The 21,401-nt window shown below is 41.2% G+C and overlaps 1 protein-coding gene across 5 annotated transcripts in view; it reads right to left on the bottom strand.

Moving 5' to 3' along the window:
• Positions 1 to 416: 416 nt before the first annotated feature.
• LOC142369371 (protein phosphatase 3 catalytic subunit alpha) overlaps positions 417 to 21,401 on the bottom strand; it is a 67,899-nt gene continuing 46,914 nt past the window's right edge. Inside the window, exons 9-15 of one of the 5 annotated variants that reach the window (XM_075451725.1) lie at positions 16,122 to 16,247; positions 13,870 to 13,941; positions 12,402 to 12,428; positions 10,892 to 10,976; positions 8,842 to 8,939; positions 5,726 to 5,755; positions 417 to 2,232 (exon numbers count right to left, since the gene is read on the bottom strand). In XM_075451725.1, coding sequence (XP_075307840.1) covers positions 2,030 to 2,232; positions 5,726 to 5,755; positions 8,842 to 8,939; positions 10,892 to 10,976; positions 12,402 to 12,428; positions 13,870 to 13,941; positions 16,122 to 16,247 — 641 coding nt within the window. In that variant the 3' untranslated portion in view covers positions 417 to 2,029. Of the gene's footprint in view, positions 2,233 to 5,725; positions 5,756 to 5,886; positions 8,481 to 8,841; positions 8,940 to 10,891; positions 10,977 to 12,401; positions 12,429 to 13,869; positions 13,942 to 16,121; positions 16,248 to 21,401 lie in introns of those variants that run through there. The other 4 variants (XM_075451727.1, XM_075451726.1, XM_075451729.1 and 1 more) reach the window with 4 other exon arrangements.

Raw genomic sequence — 21,401 nt, 5'->3', positions numbered from 1 at the left:
GTAATCTTTGCCTGGCCTTCTGAGTTTAATCAAAGAAGTCACGAAGGTTGATAAAGAGGAAACACCTTTGTTGAGGAACTGCCAAGGAGCAATTTCCCATCAACACCGTGGGCAGTTAACCCTTGGATGCTCTGCTGGGAGGAACGGTACACGAGGGAGAAAAACACTGACCAAATCAAACGCACACCTGTGCCAAGAGACATGGGGAGCAAATGGAAATGGGATATTATGACTTTGTTGTTTCCGTTGTCGATGCCTTTGGTTTCGATTTCTGGGCAATGGAGGCTGTGTTTCTTGTAGTCTTAACGGAAACACAAACCCACATGAACTAAGATTGTTTTTATGTGAAATGGCCGCCCCTTCACTGGAGGACGGTCGAGCGTAACTCAAGTCGCACTCACACAGGACCACACGGCTTTGTTTCAAGTTGAAATTCATGCACAGTTTTATTGAACAGTTATATAAAATACTTCTCATAGTTGCAAGTGCATGCCTCATCTGCCGACAGTTTTGAAGTTTAAATTACAAAAGCAAGGCTTCATGTTGTGTAGTGAATTACTTGGGCACTTAAAGCAGTTCTTAAAAAAGATCTCAGTATTTTTTTTTTTTTGTTTCATCTTAAAGTATTGAGCAGTATCAAACCTGTAACTGATATACAAAGCAGAGTTCCAAATAATAGTAATAGGAATCAAATTACACTTTCTGTGGCACATTTACAAAACAAAACAAAAACCGATTCACCTGTTATATGACACAAACAGCTAATCATGCATTTGGGAGATCCACATGTAACCACACACCTCACAAGAATTGTCAAACATGCTTAAATGGACTGTGTGAACTTACAAGCGCAGGTTAAAAATATGATTTCCTTATCCATCTTAGATAATTAAATGCTTCAATTACAAAAGGACTTGAAGGCATAGAGCATCATGGTGTTAATTGAAAGTATGCAGGTATACGTTTCCAGTATATGTTCACTAAAGCGCAATATATCTCAAAACAGGCCTCCACAGCCAAGGTATTCAGATTTTCTATTTCCTTTGTTTGATTCTTATAAAACATGCATAGGCAGACACTTTAAGTTTATTGTACTCTTTTTTTTCTTACACAATATAGTTTCTCTATTTTTTACTTTGTTCGCAATACTTAAAAAGAGAAAAATGAACACTCAATTCCAGCAAGCCACGATAAATCCAGCCCCCCCCTTTCCAAAAGAGACAAAAAAATAAAACATATTTGCAAATGATAGATACGCAAGTGTAAATTCCAGTTATGAAACTCAAGAAAATAGGTATTCATTACCAAGTTATTTAGCCATTATACAGAAAAATCAGGTCAAAGCACACACCAAAAGAACCTGAGGTAAGCATATGTACAAAACCATAAAACGTTCCATTATTTGGAATTTCGACAACATTGCAACATTCTTCTTAAGACTGCCTAATTCATTTCAGAGCTATTTCATAAAAGTAGCAAAAAGAAAAAAGTTATCAATAAATAGTCCTTATTTAGTTTGTACACCCTTATATGTTAAAAACATTATCTCATGTTCTGTCCTTTTTAGTGCTGTATTTTTGTAAACGTACAATAGTTAGTAAGAAGTTACACGACTTTCCATTTCGGTGTAAATGAGCAAGGGTCTTTCAAGGAAAAAAAAAAAAAAAAGAAGAAAGAAAGAAAGAAAACCTGTCACCTCTACGGTCTCCCTTCCCCGCTTTCTGTCTTCCTCTCTGATTAACTGTGGTGTGGAGTACAATCAGGCATGTTTAGGGCCTGACCGCTCAGAAATGGGACCCGAAAATAACTTAGCAGATTTGACTATGAACTAATATTATGAAGGCATTGCCAAAGACTAGCAAGTGAGATGTCCCCAGTTTCAGTCCTAGTTGCCTCCCTCCTTCACTCCTACCCTCCCCCTCCTTTTTCACTTCTTCACCCTTTGCCCCTTTTCTGCAGTGGCGGGCCGTGATGAGGCTGGGAGCCAGGCAGCCCCGTCGGCCGAGGCGGCGCCTGCTGCTGCTGGCCTTCACTGGATGTTGCTGCCGCTGCTGGTGCTCCCCTTGGCGTCTGTGCCATTGGTCTCCGAGGACAAAGCCTTGTTGAGCGAGTTGAGGCTGGCGTCCGAGGGCAGGGCGTCTCGCCGTGGCGGCATCCTCTCGTTGATGCGGTCCAGACCCTTGGCCTCCTCGAAGCTAGTGATCTTGTGCTGGGGCGAGAAGCCTTTGATGGCTATTGAGATGTGAGAAAAAAATTGGAAAAGAAGGGCGGGGAATGAGGGGTGGTTTTTAGACGGACAGGCTTTAAATGATTAAAATAATGGGGTCACACTTGCTCACATTCACCCGCACATCACCAGACTTAGCCGTTTTTTTTGGGTTTGATTTCAGTTCATAGAGAAAAAACAAACTCGTTTTACTGAGATAGCATGACGGCTGCATCAAGGGTTGCATCAGCTGATCCAACTACAGCTCGACCATGAAAACTGAGCATGTTAAAGGCCCCGTTTACACTTGTGATAATGTGTGACGCCAATCTTCAAAAGTTCAACAGCTTGGGAAATACACAAATTCTCTTTCTTGGGTAGAGACAAATAAGAAGATCAATAGCACTAAGCATATTTGTTTCTGGATGTGTCAGTTTAAAAACAATGTTCTGGAGATGTGTGGCATGAGTAACGGGTTTCCTTTTGAGTGAATACTCAGAACATGCTGTTAGTCAGAAGTGACGCAGATGCAGGAAATGACTCTTTAATGGTTTGTTGCCATTTTGAACAGACTGATGCAGATAAGAGTCTTCCACCTTGTTCTTTTTCTATAGTAAATGCTACGAGAGAGGATCGGATCGGACTGAGAACCGTGGAAGCTCGGTAGGTGGTTGGATAGCTGTCACTGCGCAATCCCGCCTTAATGCGCGCCGATTATCAGTTTAGAAAAAAACATTTGAAAGAATGCAGGCTGAATTCAGGACACCTCTGCTGTGGCGTTTTGTGTGTGTGTGTGTGTGTGTGTGTGTGTGTGTGTGTGTGTGTGTCTGGTTTCAGACTGGTGTTTGAATAAGACATTTAAGGGTGGCATCAACCATGTCATGTAACCCCATCTAAGGAAGAAAATGAGGACATTTCACAACTTGTTGAACTGCTCATTCACCCGAACATAAAAAGCTAAAATAACTCACCAACCTTTGATGTTAACTGTTTAAAAATGTGTTTTTTTTTTTGTTTTTTTTTTTCAAAAAGACAACAGCTTATATTTCACTTATACATTTTGAACGATTAGCTTCAGATGATCATGTGCTATGAAAGGTAAATAACTCATCTTAATGAGAGGACAACACAATAGTACCACTTATCAGCACTTTAGAGAATGTAGCTGGACAGACGTAAGGATGAAATAATCCTTCTAAATCTATACAGAGGGCTGCTGGCATCAGGGTCAACAGGTTTTCATTGGATCACGGATCCATGCTTTAACCTCCACAATGCGGGACCGTCTAATGGCCATCTTGGGCTGCCGTTAAATAGATCTTCAACATTGCTCGCACTCTGTAAAAGTGTAAATGTGGCCCATTTCAAAATCACGCTCCAGAACACCTGAGGACCCCGAACATCCAGATCGCCAATCACATCACAGCTTAAAACATCAAATAGGGAAGGAGAATGATCAAAGAAACAAAAAGAAGATTAAAAGAAAGAGGGGTTGGGGGGTGGGGGGAAGACAACTAGAGTGGAGCCCACTGAGACATTCACTTCCACAAAATAGGACCACGTTGAGACTGAGCTCACGTACAGAGACACTACAAATACTTGGGGTGCTAACGACTTGTTTAGCCTGCTTGGAGCATGCAGCAATTAAGGTTTTCTAGAAGGTATGAGGGGTGGAAGTCTCAGCGCGAATCAAATGAAATAATAACAGGATCAAATTCAACTGAACTGAATATGGGAATTAAAGGGAAAATAAACCATTCCCATAGTCAGCTTGATTGAGGTTCATTTTACCTGTAAAAGTTTCAGATTGTCTTACTTCCACCTCTCACAAAGACCAAGGGTCTCGGTGGTGATGGGTACAATGATTGTAAGAAAAAAAAAAAAAAAAAGTGACCCTTATTAGAATGAGAGGGGTGGTGGGCATCATTTTAGAGGACAAATTGGGGGAGTGTGGAGAGATGGGTAGTGTAGTTGTGTTGCTGCATAGCACAGGTCAGACACAGGTTATTAGCAGCTCAGAGGAATAGAACACGACACAGCAGGGCCACAGAGGATCCACATGAAGAGTGAAGCAGAGAAGAGTCTTGACACTGCAATGGACTGTCCTCTATGGAGCTAAAGAGGAAGTACTGGACAATTTCAGTGTAAATAGCAGCTGGCATACTACTATTTAGCTCGCAGTTGAGGTTGTTCTTGCGCCAAAGGCGATGTGAATGAGAGATTTTAGGTAGAATCCAATTTAGATTACTCCTGTGGAGCAGTACTCTATCAATTCAGATTCAGCCTGACAGACATTACGTTAGAAATACAACAGCAACAACAATGCACAACTGCTTCAGTTGTTTCAAAGGGGAAAACCCACCGTAAGCTTTCATAGCAAGACTTCATTGTGTTGTGTGAGGGCAGCGCAAAAGGTACACTAACCTCTACAGTGTCAGAAACAGGCTTGTCATTAGAAATGAAACTTACCATGCAATTCAATACTTTCTCTGTTACTTTATTAACGTATTCTATTTCGACATCGATGGGATTTTCTTGGCAGAAATATTTTGGATGCTGTCTGGATTAGCTGTATTACGTGCTGTGGGACTTTGTATCTCTTAAAGGTCCTGAAAACGTATTCATTATTAACAGGTTTCTTTTTGTTTAATGATATTCTGCACTGTAGAGAAACTCTTAAATTAATTCCAAATCTTTCATTGAGGCACACTGTTTTCACTTAGAAGATCTTCTCACCCAACGAGTGGGAAAATCTGAAGATCTTCTGACACGACTGATGACATTTTGTGTTCATGCTGTCGACAATGAAAGAAAGTCGAAATAAATCTAACCTGTCCCAACTTTTTCTGACTTGTGACTGTACTTTGATCTGATTTTGGCTTAAATCTAGTTTAGAAAAAGGTCATATCATACAAAAGCAAACAGTGAAATATGAAGCCAGGTTTTCAGGGGCTTTAAGAAGACAATACGTTTTCCAGACAGGCTTGTAACAGCTGCCTGAAGATCCAAGTATTCCCACTCCTCACACTGTGCGAGTGTGAATGTGCATTTCCTCAAGTGCAACCTCTATCTCGTCACTACCGTGTTGCTCATTGAGATATTTTGCATGAGAAAGTACATTTAGCAGTTCTCCTGAAATGTAAAGCCAAAAACTTTAACCCTTCAACTTTGACTGTACAGCAATCCGTGACAGTAGTATCAAAAATAACCACTGAACTGATTTTTACTTTGTAATGCTGGGATGTCTCTAGCATATGTTTTGCTTTGCACTCACTCAGAATCACAGTATGACCTCTGTGATCATGAAATCTGTGCTATGAAACGCGTTCCCCTTTAAAACGTGCGACCATGGGATTTCCTTACTTACTTACATCTTTTTCTGTTAATACTACGCCACATTTTGTTAGCCCAAACACCCAAACACACTATTCAAGCACCAGCGAAATGGATGAAAACCCAGCGGAGCCCCCTTGCTATTGCCATGAAAAGCAACAGAAGAGGGCGGCCAGACCCATTTACCTTCGTCAGCCTCAATAGCTTCAATAGTAGCTGAAGAGAAGAAGAGGGGTTGCAAAATGAATGAGAGAAGTGAGCAGAGGAGTTCAATTTGTCCCAGGAACAAAGTCAATGAGCAGCAAAGACAGCCAATGCCGACAACAAAGGTTAACGTCATCTCCACATTGTATGGCAAAAAGGACAGGTGGATGTTAGCAAAGAGCAGGAAAGGTGGAGAAAGAGGAGAGAGATGAGCCTTAGCTTTGTGATGAGTTTCCTATCTGTAAAGGGAAGGTGACACGTGTCTGTGGCAGCAAACCTCAGGGAGAGGACTGCATCTGGGGTACTTTGAAAAAGTCTAACAAAGGGGGGGAATGTAGTAGCAGAACAACAACAAAAAAGAGAGAAAAAAAAAGCAATATTGCAGGAACAAACATTCATAGCAAATACGACACAGTAAAGCTGAAAAAACATTAGTTTTCTTCCATTACGCAAATAAGAGCAGACAATAAGAAAGCAATGCTGGAAGTAGAGAATGGAAAACGGGAATAAGATCTAGGTGCATGAGGGATTGTGGCTTTTATGGTTGCAGCTCGTCTGAGATAACAGCACCACACAGAAGACGTATGGAGCTGTGGTGTGTACCATATGAAGTTGCATCTGGAAGTGCAGGTTAAGCAGTTCATGATGTGAAATATCAAAAGGTGCTGGCGTACTTTGGTTGGAGCGTGAGGGGAAGAAACCTTTCAGCCACTTACCAAGTAACAACAGTCATCCTGGAGGTTATGAATTTACACAGAACACAACTGCATAAAATCAGCGTCACACAAAGACAGGGGAGAGAGCTCAAAAGTACAGATGACTACAAAACATATTTCCATGGGGATGAGTAGAAACCACCGAAAAGAAAAGCACAAAAGCAACAAACTTAACAGCACGGATGATGTAGTCAACATCACAGTAGAAGCACACTGGTGTCTGCCTAAAAGAGGGGAGCAATGTGATTCTACTAATGTTGCAACAGGAATCTCGGAACATCACTCTACCTTCACTCTGGTTCTCTTTAGTGTCAGCTGCTTTCAAATAGCTTGAAAAACAAAGAATCTGCAGCCACTATTCATTTATTTTTTCTTATAAATGACAATCATCGGGACCACTGCTGTCAAGCTTGTCAGAGGAAAATGTCTCTCAAAGGTACCAGAGTGGTTGGGGGTTAAAAATGCCCTTCTGGATGAAAGCTAAGTAAAGACGCTGGAAATCATCGGGACTCCTACAGAGACGAGCGTCTCGTCCTTCACGACTCGGATGGACAGAACGGCCAGCTTTGGTCCCTTCTTCCAGTCCAACAGTCCATCTTGTTCTACAAGTGTTGTCAGTGCAAAGTTTCGCCATTCAAATGGGTCAGTCGGTACCTGCGATGCCAACTGGTTTATATCATATTCATTCAATTATTTCTTGTGTTAATGCATCACCTTGGAAACCATCGAAATGCTTTTTTTAAATCCTGCAGCTCAGGCAGAGGAGGAGACGGGCCACTTCATCACTCCGTAGCTGCTGACTACAATGCAGGACATGTCGTTGCCATCAAATTCAAGTTAAAACATTTGATACGTTTTTTTCTATGTCCCTTCTGAATAAAATATCAGTTTATGAGATTTGCAAATGGTTGCATTAGATCTATATTTACATTTTACACTAAATGGGTGCTATTTTGTGTACCATATGATGACTTTGTGGCACACTATATCCTGGATAGAAAGCTCCACAAAATGACTGACTCACTAGATATCTGGATGATATAGTGTATGGGTGGACAATTCGCACACAGCTTGGTGACAACCAAATGCTGGAATCGTTGAATCTGCCGTGGACTTAGTTTAGCACAACAATGGCTCAAATCGTGATTTTTTTTTCCTACCAAGAGTGAATGAATGAAAACAAGAAAGTGAGGAAACAGTTGGTGTATTGTCCTCTCCAAACAGGAATTTTATAGTTAAAGTGCCACAGACTCTCACGTCGTACACCTCCCCACAACCAACCTTCCTTCCTTTTCCGCCTAATGTGGACTTTGTGCCTTTCCCCAGTAAAAACTACATGATGTTTGCTCCGTTGATGTGAATGGGTGACCACTGCCTGCTGGCAGGCAGAACTTCCTGGCCCAATGTGTATGGGGAGGAATGTGCACTGATAACACCATAGAATGGTTATGACAATAAGAAAATCGAGTGAAGGGAGACATGTATCAGAACTCAAAAACACAAAATATAAACTCCTCCATTCCATCTTAAATGAGTATTCTTTATCTGTTACTGATGCTGCTAACGCTCACTTTAACGTAAAGTTAAATGCGTCACGTGTATTCTGGGAAGTGCGAGCTGATGTCGTGTGAGAACCTGTGAGAGGAGAGGGAAGTGGTCTGGATTTCTGCTTTATTTCTGGGAATGACAAGGCAGACAGCAGCTATTCCCCCTTTCACTCACAGATGTTTGTTTCAATTCCAATTGGTCTTCTGAACAACATCTAACTTGACAGAACAATGCTGAGATTCACAACTAGCTCTCTAAATCTGGACAGTGAAGTTCTGTCAGGAGTTGGACTAAATTTGAAGCACTCCTGAAAGCGATTACAGAAAGCCTTTTACTCCTGAGCTGCAGCAGCTTGTCAAACTCGCTGAGGGAGTGTTTGGAATTGAGAGGATGAACTGAACTCTAAACTTGTCTCACAAAAACAAAAAGATAACACAACAGAGTACTTGCACAACCGATAATACCTGCAGTTTCTAGGGAGAAAGGAGAAAGAAAAAGACATAAGTAATATTTGAGATCAAACCAGTGGAATACAGAAAACAGGACTGGAAGACAGGGTATTAACGCCAGACGTTAAGAGGACACACTGAAGAAGACAAAAGGCCAAAGAAAATCTACACGACATTGTCGCGGAAAGTTGCATTTAACTAGAAACACAGAACTACATTAAAGTAGAAAAAAAGCCACATAGAGCAGCTGCTTTTGGTTAGTCGGATTAAACTAAGTTTAACTGAGTTAGCATTGTATTCGGAGTCCTGCTTTATAAGAGAAACGTGTGCATGTATGAGAATCCATCCTGGGGGCTGTGGATGGGGGTCTCGGTGACAGTCTTACCATTCTGCAGCTTTTCTTTGCCACCGGACAGCACTCCACTTGGTAGCATGCCTGTCGGGGTCAGTCCCTTCAGCGTCAGCACGCTCTCACTTTCCTCTCTGGAATAGACAGAAACATACACACAAGTTCCAAGGTGGCACTTCCTTTAAGCTCAGTTTATTGTTAAAGACCACCAAGAAATAAGACAGGGTGGGTGCAGAAACCAGTACAGCCCTCTGGCTAAATTATTAAACACTTGAGTATAGTTTGAGAAGCTGCAGTGTCATTGGTTCTGCTTTTGGTACAAGAGATTTCCTTTTAACTTTTGTAAATGTCAACTTGTACGACCGTCAATAAGATCAAGAAATTCCCGACTATTTCCCACTCTGCTATAATAGGTGGCGATACGCCTCTTTCAGGTTGTTAGTATCAGGCTTTTTCTGGTTGTCAAACAGTCTATCTGGTGGCAAATAAGTACAAAAACGAGTCGTCTTTACAGCTTTGCCAAACAGTACACTTTGTGGCTACTCTTCTTCTGCTGCTCCAGGGTCAAAGCGTGAAGCAGGAGCTGTATGCAGAAGGCCAGACCAGTTTGAGTCCAGGTGAGTGTAGACACGCAGGAGTAATTGGAATTCCAAACCAAATTTTCTGGGATGTTCACCAGAATTTGAAAAATTGAGTTTAGTCAAATTTAAACTTGCATTTTCAAAGTAATAATGCACACCAAATTTACAGAAATTAATTTTTTCCTATTTAACCATGCTGATGCAGTTCACTGCTCCCGTGTTTTTGTATTAAGGTTGCACATAAAAAAGACAAGCGCATTATTCATATATTGTAATTAGTTTAAGTCTGTGTAAGCGTAGCCGTAGCTGAAAAGTGACAATGCTAACACATTTGAACAACCAGCTGAATGACTCGGAATACCAACCTTATATCTTTTCAAATTGCATAACGACAAATTTGGGTAGGACTTAATCATGAGCGTTAGGTGTTCAAGCGGCATGAAAATACTTTTTATACCCAGTAGAGGGCAGTGGCATATGTTTTCAATACAGAAGAGACAAACTATTACTTTTAAGAGTTGCATAATTGCACACAAAGCAAATACAGTCATTTTATTGTAATGTTTGTATGAATTGAACAGAACAGTTAATAAATCTCAAAATGGGTAATTATTTTTGCAGCATAAATATGATAAAAAAAATTGTTATTAATCACTGTAAAAAATAAAAAAAAAAGTAATTGTGTAGAGTTATTGCTCTGGACAGGAATGACCTCCTGTAACATTCTCTGTTGCAGCAGAGCTGAGGAAGCCTCTGACTGAGCACACTTTGTATTACTACGCTGTGTAGAGTGCGGCAGTGCCCATTTTAGTTGAGCGGCTTTTACAACATTTTTCTGTGTATAATCAGTTCCAAGGGCTCCAGAGCAGTCCCCAGCACAGAGCCAACTTTCTTTATCAGTTTGTTCGGTTTCTTTGAGTCACTGGCTCTGATGCTGCTGAAAGAACAGAAGGCAGCACCCCAGATTGTTGTGCCCTAACAGATGAGATGATAGTTCCCACACCGTGCCACAAAATGGTTGACCAGTTCCCTGTACTCAGCGTCTTGTCCATCACTGATGCACTGCGGAGTCGTCTGAGTATTTCTGAGCTGTACTGGAAGTCTGAGGTGCACAGAGTGAAAATAAATGGAGACAGTACAGTCATGGTTTTCTGGAGCTTCTCCATAACAATGCAGCCTGAGCTGCATTTAGACTGCATTGTGTTCAAAGAAATCAAAGAACATATTCCCCACACTGCTGCCTGCTTTGTCCAAATGATCGCTGGCTCGTTGACTCGGGTAGATGACGGCATCTTTAGTGCCAAACACGGAACAATAAGAAAACTGTAGAAGGTCTTTGAAAGGGGCTCACTTTTATAGTTTTCAAACGTCATCGGAGAAATGCAGATCGGCTTCCCCGTTAACACCCATTCATCTGATATTGTAGGTTGCTCAGTCTTTTGCTATGTTGTAGTTCTGAAGCAAACACAACAACGGTGAAATTGAGATTTTCCACGGTGGCATACCTGAGCACAGAGAATACCCTGGCCATCTTTCCAATGGCGCGGATCTTGTTGCGAATGACTTCTTTACGGGCGGAAGCTGTGGCACCTACAGGAATCAGACATCGGGAAAACTGTCACACAAACAGCGATTCATTGGCGTTTCATACTAAACAACTCAAACAATGTGCAAATTCAATCTGATGGCTTTTACTGGCTTTGTGACTGTTTCAACATCTAAATGCCCCTCAAAACCACTTGGGTGCCGTCAAACTAAGACACAGTATGTTTGTTGTACTATTAGTTTTAACCAGGAGTGCGACACATTACAAACAAAATGTGGTTATTGAAGTCTCAAGTTCAGATTTTAGAGAAAGTTGGCATCACATTGGAGCAATTCTCAGCATTCAGTGCATTCATGCTGCCTTTATATGTTTTGTCAATTATAGTATGAAGCTGCAGTCCTTCTTACACAGTAGATTCCCCTGGCAGTGCTCAAACATTTTTAAATGCGTTAGTGTACATCATCTGAAAATGGTCTGGTCCCTGTCCAAACATGTCTGTTCAGCAAGTTCGATGATCACGCGCTCTGTGAGTTTTCCTGTGCTGTGTTTTGGTTGTGGAGACTCAAACATGACTTTTCCTGGTCTGGAAAAGAAAACTTTTTTTTTTCTTTTTTGGTTGTAAAAAACAGGTTTCAAGGCTCCAGGGACTCAGCCTGGAAAATGCAAGAGAATGAATGGTGGAAATGAGGTAAAGGAGAGAATGATGGTCTGACGCCTTCTTTAAAACTGTTCCTGCCATCCTCTCGTTGAATTTCTGACCTTTACCTCGACATAAGTTTCTCTACAGGACTCGCCCACTGCAGTAATCGTGATAATGTAGCTTTAAAAATCACAGAATAGATTAATTTGGCTGATGAGAATCAGCCTTTTTTTTGCCTTTCAAACCTTGCAAAAGCAGGAGCATGTACAAACCTTATTGCAAGAAGAGTTGGTTTGTTCTAAAATGCAACAAAAAACTGAAATCTGTCATTTGTTCAATATTTCTTTATTCAAGAGACACAAACCCAAAGAAATGATTGTCAGTGTCTTCTCTGACCAGCTACATTGCTATTAGAAAATGTAAATAAATCTACAACTTGATGTCGGCTACACACTCAAACAGTCTCAGACTTCGTCTGTCTCTGCCTCTCTCCCAACGTTTTTTTTTTTTGTGAGTGTGTTACTGGCATCAAATTTCAGATTTGTTCATTTATGAAAACTGTTGTGGGAACCGTTCTTTGTACTTGTTTCTGTTGGATAAAGGTTTAAGAGAATGAACAAATTTCAAATCTTTTGCATTTGAACTTTTCCGCACATGAGGTTTGTAACCGTGAAACGACGGACACGTCTTCCGTTTCGATTAAGAACAACACAAAATCTCAGTTAAAAGGTGCTTTTTACAGTGATGTTAGTTTACAGACTCTTGAAAGGCAGACGGCAAGCAAAAGTCTAGCTACTGCTGCACACACCAGTATAGCTAGTGTTTGTACCTTTTTTGGGGGGATATATTAGCTGTCCTTCTCATGAACCACCCCCAGAAGAGAAGACAAGAGAAAGGATAGAGAGATCAGTGGATGGCTGTAGAATGAAAGGTGATGTGGAAGAGAGGGAGGCGAAATAAGGGGTGACAGAGCACAACAAGTGTAAAGGAAAGCGATGCCTTGAGCACAAAACTCTGGAAAACATAAAAAAAAGTAGAAATTCCAGGGGCGTGACAACGTTACAGCATGAGAGAGAAAGAGAGACAGAGGAAAGAGAAAGATGTCAAAAGGAAGATGTGAAAATGTAGTGAGGCTGGAAAGATCGATGTAATGGCAACTGGAAACCATGGAAACAATAGCAGGTGAAGAGCAGGGCAACAGAAAGATTATAAGGGCACTGGAAGGGAGATCTTGAGTGAGAAAGGAGAAAGTATAGAATAATTAAAATGTCAACAGTAAAAACTGATATGATAACAGTGGAGTGAAGACAGCTTAAAAACTTAAGAAGAAAATGAGCTCATGAGGAGACAGAGTGAGGGCGAGGAATGACAATGTGCAGAATTGGTGGCTCGGTTAAAATAACTGAGGAAATGAGTTGATGAAACACGAAGAGATGTTAAAGGACTGCTCATAATTGGAGGATTGGTGTCATCTTTGAGCTGTGCAAATATCCAGTCGATGCAAATCATTTCATTGTTCAAATATGAAATATATGTTGAAAATATCATTTATATATCATCAACTGCAACTCCTGGAAACCCAGTTGTTACTTCTAATGAATGCAAATCCAAAATTTATTTAAATTTGATTGGACATTCATCTAAAAAAAAACCAAAAAAAAACCAAAAAAAAAAACAGGATCTAACCCGGAGCACAAGCACAGCGAATGTAAATTTATCGTCTCATATCAGTTTTCCCTGATCCTTCAATGACTGAACATTTTAAATGGAAATGCTAAGAAACATTTCAAATGTGGCAACACCCCCGTAGATCCACCCGTGTGTGGGAGGGTGGAACTGTGTGAGGACCAGGACAAGGACTGGTGAGATCACTTCCTGTTTGGCAATAAGAGCTGGAGCAGGGAGAGGAAAAGTGGTCATCTCAAAGCAGATAAACCAAGATCATCAGACCTGTCGCTGGTATGTGATGATAAAATGTATGAAAAACATCTGAATAACTGTGGTAAAAATGCTACTGTACACAATTGTCTTTAAAGGCATTTTGAATGTGGAATATTGAAGCTTCCATTTTTAATATGGATGGATATCCACTGAGAAGCCAGTTACAACAATGATTCAGTCATTTGAAGTCTAATCTGTAATGCTCAAAGGTTAACTCAATGTTCTTCCTAAATGCATAAAGGTGATGCGTGTTTTACACATGCAGTTTAAGAGTTTTCAAACAATGAATGGGAAGAGATTTCCCTCTAGAGGAGCTAAGGCAAACTACAGTGAAAGTGAGCAGCTACGGAGCTTACCATCCAGCTCTTCGTCGGTCGTCAGCTCGTCATTGGAACAAATGCTCAACACGTTCACAAGCATCTCAGTCACTGCGAAGAAAAGACAATCAACTGCAAAAGCTTCTGAGGAAAGAGCCAAGATGCTAGTTGCACGAGTCGGACAAAAAAAGGTTTCCCTGAATAACTCCATCCTGCAACGAGTATGTCATTTGTGGTTATCAACTGCTGAACTGCTGAAAAAAACAACCCCAAACAAAACCACTTTGTTCAATTTTACAGGATTCAAAGACCTCTGCAATACAGATCTCTGCATACATTTAGTTTTTCCCCCACTTTTATTGACTCCTCTATATCTATGATTTATTATTTGACATTTGAAAAGAGTCACAACTAGACTATCGTAAATCATTCTACTCCTGCCTCAGATAACAAGCTGTAGCTCATATGCAGATGGTTAAAACATGCCACAGCCCTTTTTCTGACAAAGCAAAGGGAGCCATTACTGCAGCGGTGGCTACTTTCCATCGGCTGCCAGTAGGATTAAGGTTTTGGTTTGCTGAACTTGAAGCCTCTGAGTGCATTTCTGAATTTCTGTGATAATCAAACGACTCATTATTCACTTTTGCATATTCGCTGCGTTTGCCTCTGGAATTATTACCTCTTCTTTTCAGACTACTCTGTTCCACTAAAACTATTAAACACACTAATCCCCACCTCTCTTATGTTCTCTGAAGCTTGCATGTGTACAAGTACCACAAAAATGAATCCTTCTTTTTAACCTGAGGTATTTCTACCAACCAATGTGAAAAAAGAAAGTAATACCCTCTTTCAATTTTGAGGTTCTAATTATCAGGACATAATGAAAAAAGAACATTTGTCCCTTTAGTCCACTCTTATTGCTTCCACGATTAAGAGGGTAAGTAGCAGCCAGGTGCTGCAAATCAAATATATTTGATTAATTGATCATCAGAAAGTGTGAACACCTCTATAAAAGCAGATGATTCGTCAGCTTGAAGGTCTGAAGCATTCAAGTATGTGTTAATACGGTGTCAAGAACATCAGCAGTGATCTTAGTGAAGCAACTGTTGCTGCCCATCAATCTGGGAAGAGCTATAAGATCATTTTCAAACAATGTGCAATTCATCACTCTACAGTGAGAAAGATTATTCACAAGTAGAAAGATACTAATCTTCCCTGGGGTGGACGTCCCAGCAAGTTCACCCAAGGGTCAGTCTGTGAAATGCTGTGCAGTGAGCTATGTCTCAGACTCCTCAGGCCTAAGTTAGCATATCAAATGTCAAAGTTCAAGACGGTACAACGAGAAAAAGACGAAGCAAGTACAGCCTGTTTGGCAGAATTGCCAGGAGAAACTGTCTTCACCCTAAAAAAGAAGATACACAGCACAGTTTAAAGCTACAAAGCTGCATATCAGGACAAATCCCTCATACCAACTGTTAAGCACGGTGGTGGAGGGGTGATGATTTGGGCTTGCAGTCAAGGAGTCCACCATGAACTCCTCTGTATGCCAAAGTATTCAAGAGTCAAATGTGGGACCATCTGTCTGACAGCTAAAACTTGGCTGAAACTGAAACTGGGTGAAGTAGAAAGTGAGCCCGAAAACAGCAGCAAATCTACAACAGAATGTCTGAATAAGAAAAGAATCACGGTGTCGCGATGGTCCAGTCAAAGTCCAGACCTCAAACTGACTGAAATTCTGTGGTGGGACCTTAACTGAGTTGTGCATAAATGAATGCCCACGACCCTCATTGAACTAAAGCAACATTTTAAGGAAGATTGGTGCCGAATTTCCCCCACAATGACGTGAGAGAATGAGAACATCACAAAGAAAATTGTTACCTCAAGTTATAGCTGCTTCACGTGGCTCTACAAGCCATCAAATCATGGAATGCATTTCTTATTTCATGCATAGTATCAATAAATAAATAAATAAAGACATTGTGTAATACGTCATGTCTGATTGTTTGTCATTCTGACGTTGTATTTTCCAAATTTTCAGACCTGGAAGGAACTAAATGATTTCTCATTGTGTCCTGATACATCAAACTGAAGAAGTGTGTACTTTATGCCCTCATATACTGTATGTATTCACACAGCATTTGCACATAAATAATGTATGGTAATTAATACATTTACAAACTAATGAAAGCACTCGAGTGTCTGTAAAACATTTCTCAAGGCTATTTATTAAATCTATTTTTCTATGCTCAATATTTCCCTTTCGTGCCATCAGCGTGTGTCTGCCGGCTCACCCTTCTCTCCGACAAAGGGCAGGGACCAGGTGAAAACGTCCATGAAGTTGGGCAGCCAGTAAGGGTGAGGTGAGCAGTTGAACTGTCGGATGTTCATCACGTTGTTTTCGTACTTCAGCACTGCCGCTGCGGACGGACAGAAAAGAAATTGTAAGTACATGATGACCCTGATTTAGCGATGCTAAATCATAAATAATAAAATTCTAATCTTAAGGTATCGTGTTAAAAGTGTTTCTGTGGTTTATCTTTCGTAGTTAACGATTCCTTCGCGGCAGATGTTGTGTTGAGGTGTGCTTAAAAAAGGACCATGATTACGACAGAGCTTCAGCTGGCAAAGAACACATTCGAGAAAAAGAGCAAAGCGGCAAAAGCTGTCGTCCGCAGCAACACTTAGGCCCGGATGCAACGCAAGAATTCATCAGTCAGCCTCTGGTGATGACCAGACATGAGATACGAAACTACCTGCACTGACACCCAAAGACAGTCCTCACCACTCCCATTCTCACAGGAGGACAAATTCAAATGCAAAACTACAACCAGAGTTGTGAAAATTAATGTTAAACAACAAACTGCAAAAGATTAAGAATGAATTTTAAGAAAAAAAAAAAAAAAAAAAAAAAAATCAATCCTCCTTTTCTCTCAAGGTTAATTTCCTTTGTGTATTGACTACCACCTCTGCGGTTTGGGAAACATGTCTGTCATTAAAAAGGGTCGGATACATGAATTACATCACAGAAAGGCAGCGTTTCAGCTCCGTAAGGCTGAGCACTTTTCATTAGGCAACAGAAAAGCAATTTCTGGTGAGGAGAGAAGACGAGAACAGAAAGGAGCAGAAAACTCACGTATTAATCTGCAATAACTACAATGGTACCGAACACAATGACCACCATTATTGTATTCTTAATATTTCATGTAATCTGACATGTACCCTAAACCATTTAATGTAGCTGCAGGGTTTCAAGAATTGATACGAGTGATTAGGTTTACTTAAATGCCTGGAACATTCACACAAACCCCCATCAAATCTCAACTTTCTCTTTTCCTCTCTTTATAGTTTTTAATCCAATTAAACAACAAGATGGAAAATGCTCATTTCTGGAGCTTCATATTTACTGAATAACATCAATTTAGGCAGGAAAGCGAGTCAATTACCGCACTTATTAACATTTGGGAATAACGTCTGATGTCTGATAATATTCCCATCATACATGTTTTCAAAGACGCCACATTCATACAAACTTCTACACATAATAGCTTTGAATTATTCACACGGTTCTATTGATCATGTAACAGGGCAGACTCCGGTGGGTGTGGTTAAGCTGTTGTTCACTGTTGGAGTGTATCAAAGGGAAGCAGAACAAAACCATCACAGCAAATAAGCTATTTGACAACAGCAGATCTGAAAGATACACAAAACGACTGCAGTGACAGTTGCCCCTGCTTACATACTGGATATGCCGTATTCAGTGCATTCTCCTGCATATTCAACAAAATACCAGATGATAATCACACGGTATCTGTGCACATAGAAACCCCCTCCCAAACACTGACCGTGGTATGCCCCATGTGACCTCCTCACCCGTGATTAGGGGCACAGTGTGAATGTGGGTGCAGAGGCAAACATGAGAGCTGCCAAACATAAATATATCCATGCTGTAAATAGAAGCCACAGCTTTTCTAATACACAAGGCCAGTCCGAGGAAAGCGGACACCGTTGCTGGGTCACCATGGGGGACTTTCCTGCCTCAAGCTCAGTAATAGCTAGCCATCTAACCTGGATTCCAGGCAGCTATAAGCTCAGGTGCAACACACAAATCAGGCCAAAATTCGCCAAGATTTGCCTCACTGCGTGAATGCTCATGTGTTTCAGTGAAAATAGCGAGGCACGGTAACCCATGTAGTGCAGTTATTATGCAAATTGGTGCTTGAAGTACTGCAAGGCACTACATTCCACTGCTATCACCCTTCGGTCCCCTCCACACAGACACGTCCCCCAATACAAACTGAAAACTCTGTAAATGGGAACATCGACACACTGGTATAATTAATGTCGCATTCTTATCAATATCGGCAAAAGCCCGCATCACTCCGACACACTTCACTCAGATGGAGCTGTGGGTGTTTATCCGTGTGCGTTGGCGTGCATGAAAGCAATCGAACACGTGGGCAGCCATTGCATAAACATCACAAACTGCATAAACATCGTTGAGACGCTTGATTGAATGCAGCCATGGAAGCCCAGAGGGAAAAAGGCAGAGCGGGGGAGAAGGTCAGCTCCCCTGCTGTCGCTCCTTTAAATCAGATTCCCTTTAAAGGAACAGAGACACCCGACTACCTCCCTGGTGCAAAACAAACACCTTTGCTGAGCTCTGGCTGAGAGAAGTTCAGAGCCCACTTTTCTTTTTTCAGAATACTTCACGGAACATGCAGACGAGGGTGACATGAGCGGTACCATGTTTCTCTGTCATTAGAGAACTCATGACAACAAAAGCACAAAGTTAGTTCACACCCAGAAGAATTTAGGTTCCGTTACATCCGACCTCTGCATGGCAGCCACTAGAGGTCTCTGCTGCTCTGGTGCTGGTTAATGCAGCAGCCGCGGCCCAACCTGCTGCAATGCTTACACAAATATTGCAAGAAGACACCCGCTCATTAATTATTCATAAGGGAGTGCCTTTTGCCGGTTTCCCCGGTAACGAGGACTGTTAAATCTGCTTTGAGACCACGGGGAGATTCCCACTGTCTTTCCCCAACACTTAATGCTGACTGCACAGCTGTCTATAATGCCTCTGGTATAAAGTTCCACTTGGTTAATATTCCAAGCCAGACCTTCTTGGTTCATTACATTCAGTACTCTGCTCCGAGATGATGGCAGATGTGTGTACGGTGGAGACTGTTGCTGTGCACGAAGGGTTAAAACTGTTCATTTCCAGGTGACGAATTAGTTAAACATTTGCAGTATCACTGAAAACTATAAATAACCTGTTGTGCCATCTGTACTTCTATGTTTAGTGGCTTTGAACAAGTAACTAGGACCTTGCACTCAAGGCATCAGAAAACAAATGTGACAGCAGAGCTTGTAGTACCATTTGCAGTAATAACGCTACAGTATGACAGTACAGCAGTGTGCAAGAATGCAGTATAACAACGTGTGACACAACTTGCCACAAACTGTCATAAGGCCCCACCATTGCAAGTGTCCCTATCCTATTTGTGGTTAAGGTAAGAATCTGAATCAATTAAATTAAATGGACACCATCACAAATAGCCCATAACTAATAATATACAGTGCTGTGCAGAAGTCTTGAGCCATTCCTAATTTTTTCTATACTTCGCTTCCACGCAGCCTGACTTTCCTGGAATATTTTAAAACGGTCTTGAGCAATAGTTCTCTGGTCTTTCAGAGTTTGTCTTTGGACATTAGCTGCTTTTTCACATACTTTTGGTCCAGTCCTTGTACCCGACTGTTGTGTGCTTTATTGCTTGTTAAGCCACTTTAACATTGACCTATGAATCATTCAAGCATAAAAAAAGCTCCCAACTAAAGGGATGAACCAGTGTTGTGTCTACACAGACAACTTAGTAAAGAACCAATTTTGAATTTACTCTTTGTTACAAGCAGCCTGTCGCAAAGACGCATCATTTGTTCCAAATTTTTTAGTTGCATCAACATAAAAAATGCCAAAGATAACACAGTTTGACCATCAGAAAATTTCATTTTTGCTCCAAAAAGGTGATCCCCACAAAGTTTTTTACCAAAAAAACATGGCATATTGTGGCTTGTGATTGTGTGTCCCTGAAACGTTTTGAGTAAACTGGATAAGTGGAGGATAAAGAAAGAAGTGGCAAACCTAAAAACTATCTACAGCAGATGAACAGTATCTAAAGATGATGTTCTTAAGAAATAGGAACAATCCAGCAAAGACCTGACACAGAACCTAAGAGATGCTTTTGATCCTTCAGTTCATCCATCAGAAGCCTGATCCGAAATGGTCTCCATGGAAGGATGGCTGTCAAGAAGCCATTCTTAAGGAAGGGAAACAGGGAGAAAAGGCCGAGCTATGCCAAATGGCACAAGAAGTGGACTGAAAATCAATGGCAACAGATCTTATGGAGGGATGAATCCTCCCCAGAGCCCGGACCTCAACATTATTGAAGCAGCGTGGGATCATCTTGACAGAACGAAACAAAAGGCAGCCAACGTCCAACAAAGAGCTTTGGGATGTCCTTCAAGAAGCCTGGGGAACTATTCCTGAAGACTACTTAAAGACTTTACTAGAAAGCTTGTCTGAGGCAGGAATCACACAGACGCAATTACTTGATGGGGCTGATGCTTGGAATTGTAGCAACAATCAGTCGTGAGATCTGACAAACAATTAGTAAGGCGATTTCCCTGGATGGCACCTCCTCTGCTCTTTCAAAAAAGTTGAATGTTCTCATCTTCCCAATGGACCCCGAATTCAATTTGGCAACACAAGACGTCACTCCATTCAAAGTGAATCAGAAACGATACAGCTGACGCCTGATATGTGTACAAGGGAATCTGACCTAAGAGGGTTCTTAGGGCTGTGTTCGAATAAATAAACAAATATTTCTTAGAATCGTACAAAGTCTGGTTTTACCTCATTTTCATCTATGTTTGCACGTTTCACCACATCACTGCACGTTTCTCCCCTTTTTTTGGCAATATGGGAAAAAAAGTGGCTCAAGAATTATGCACACAAATCTGTCCTGCATGACATTACGTTGCTCATTTTTCTTGTTGGACACAACGTGAAAAGTTCTCAAGCAGAACCATGTTTACAGAACAGCAAAGGGAAGCCCGGAAATGCCCAGAGTGTCAACAGATGGATGAGGATCTTGCAGGCTGGGATACTCTTGTCCGTGGCATAATCCACGAGAAAGAAGAAACGAATTCCCCGCAGAGCTGGCATCCTCATTGCTCTAGCTTCCACCCTGCTCTGTATTCCAGAGGCAAAACCTGGAGCCAATCACCCCACTCCATTTCACTGCAGGAAAGAAATAGAGAGCTGAGTGATACCTGTCCAGGACATCAGTCTGGTTAAGTGAGCCAGATTCTTTCACTTGGCAACTGGATCTTCCTTTTTATTCATTCAACTTTCCACTCCATCAGTCCATTCTGGTTTCTACCTCATCACTGAGAAAACCACAAGAAAGGGCCTTAAGAGGGATCAAATACTTCACTCTCTTAACAGCACTGGCAACATCACTTTCTATATTCCATTCAAGCGACCTGAGCATCAGGATTCATTGTTGGGT

This window comes from Odontesthes bonariensis, chromosome 19 (assembly GCF_027942865.1).
Source record: "Odontesthes bonariensis isolate fOdoBon6 chromosome 19, fOdoBon6.hap1, whole genome shotgun sequence".
In the NCBI taxonomy this organism is placed as follows: Eukaryota; Metazoa; Chordata; class Actinopteri; order Atheriniformes; family Atherinopsidae; genus Odontesthes; species Odontesthes bonariensis.
The sequence above is the reverse complement of the archived record's forward strand: the minus strand, read 5'-3'. Positions and strand labels throughout refer to the sequence as shown.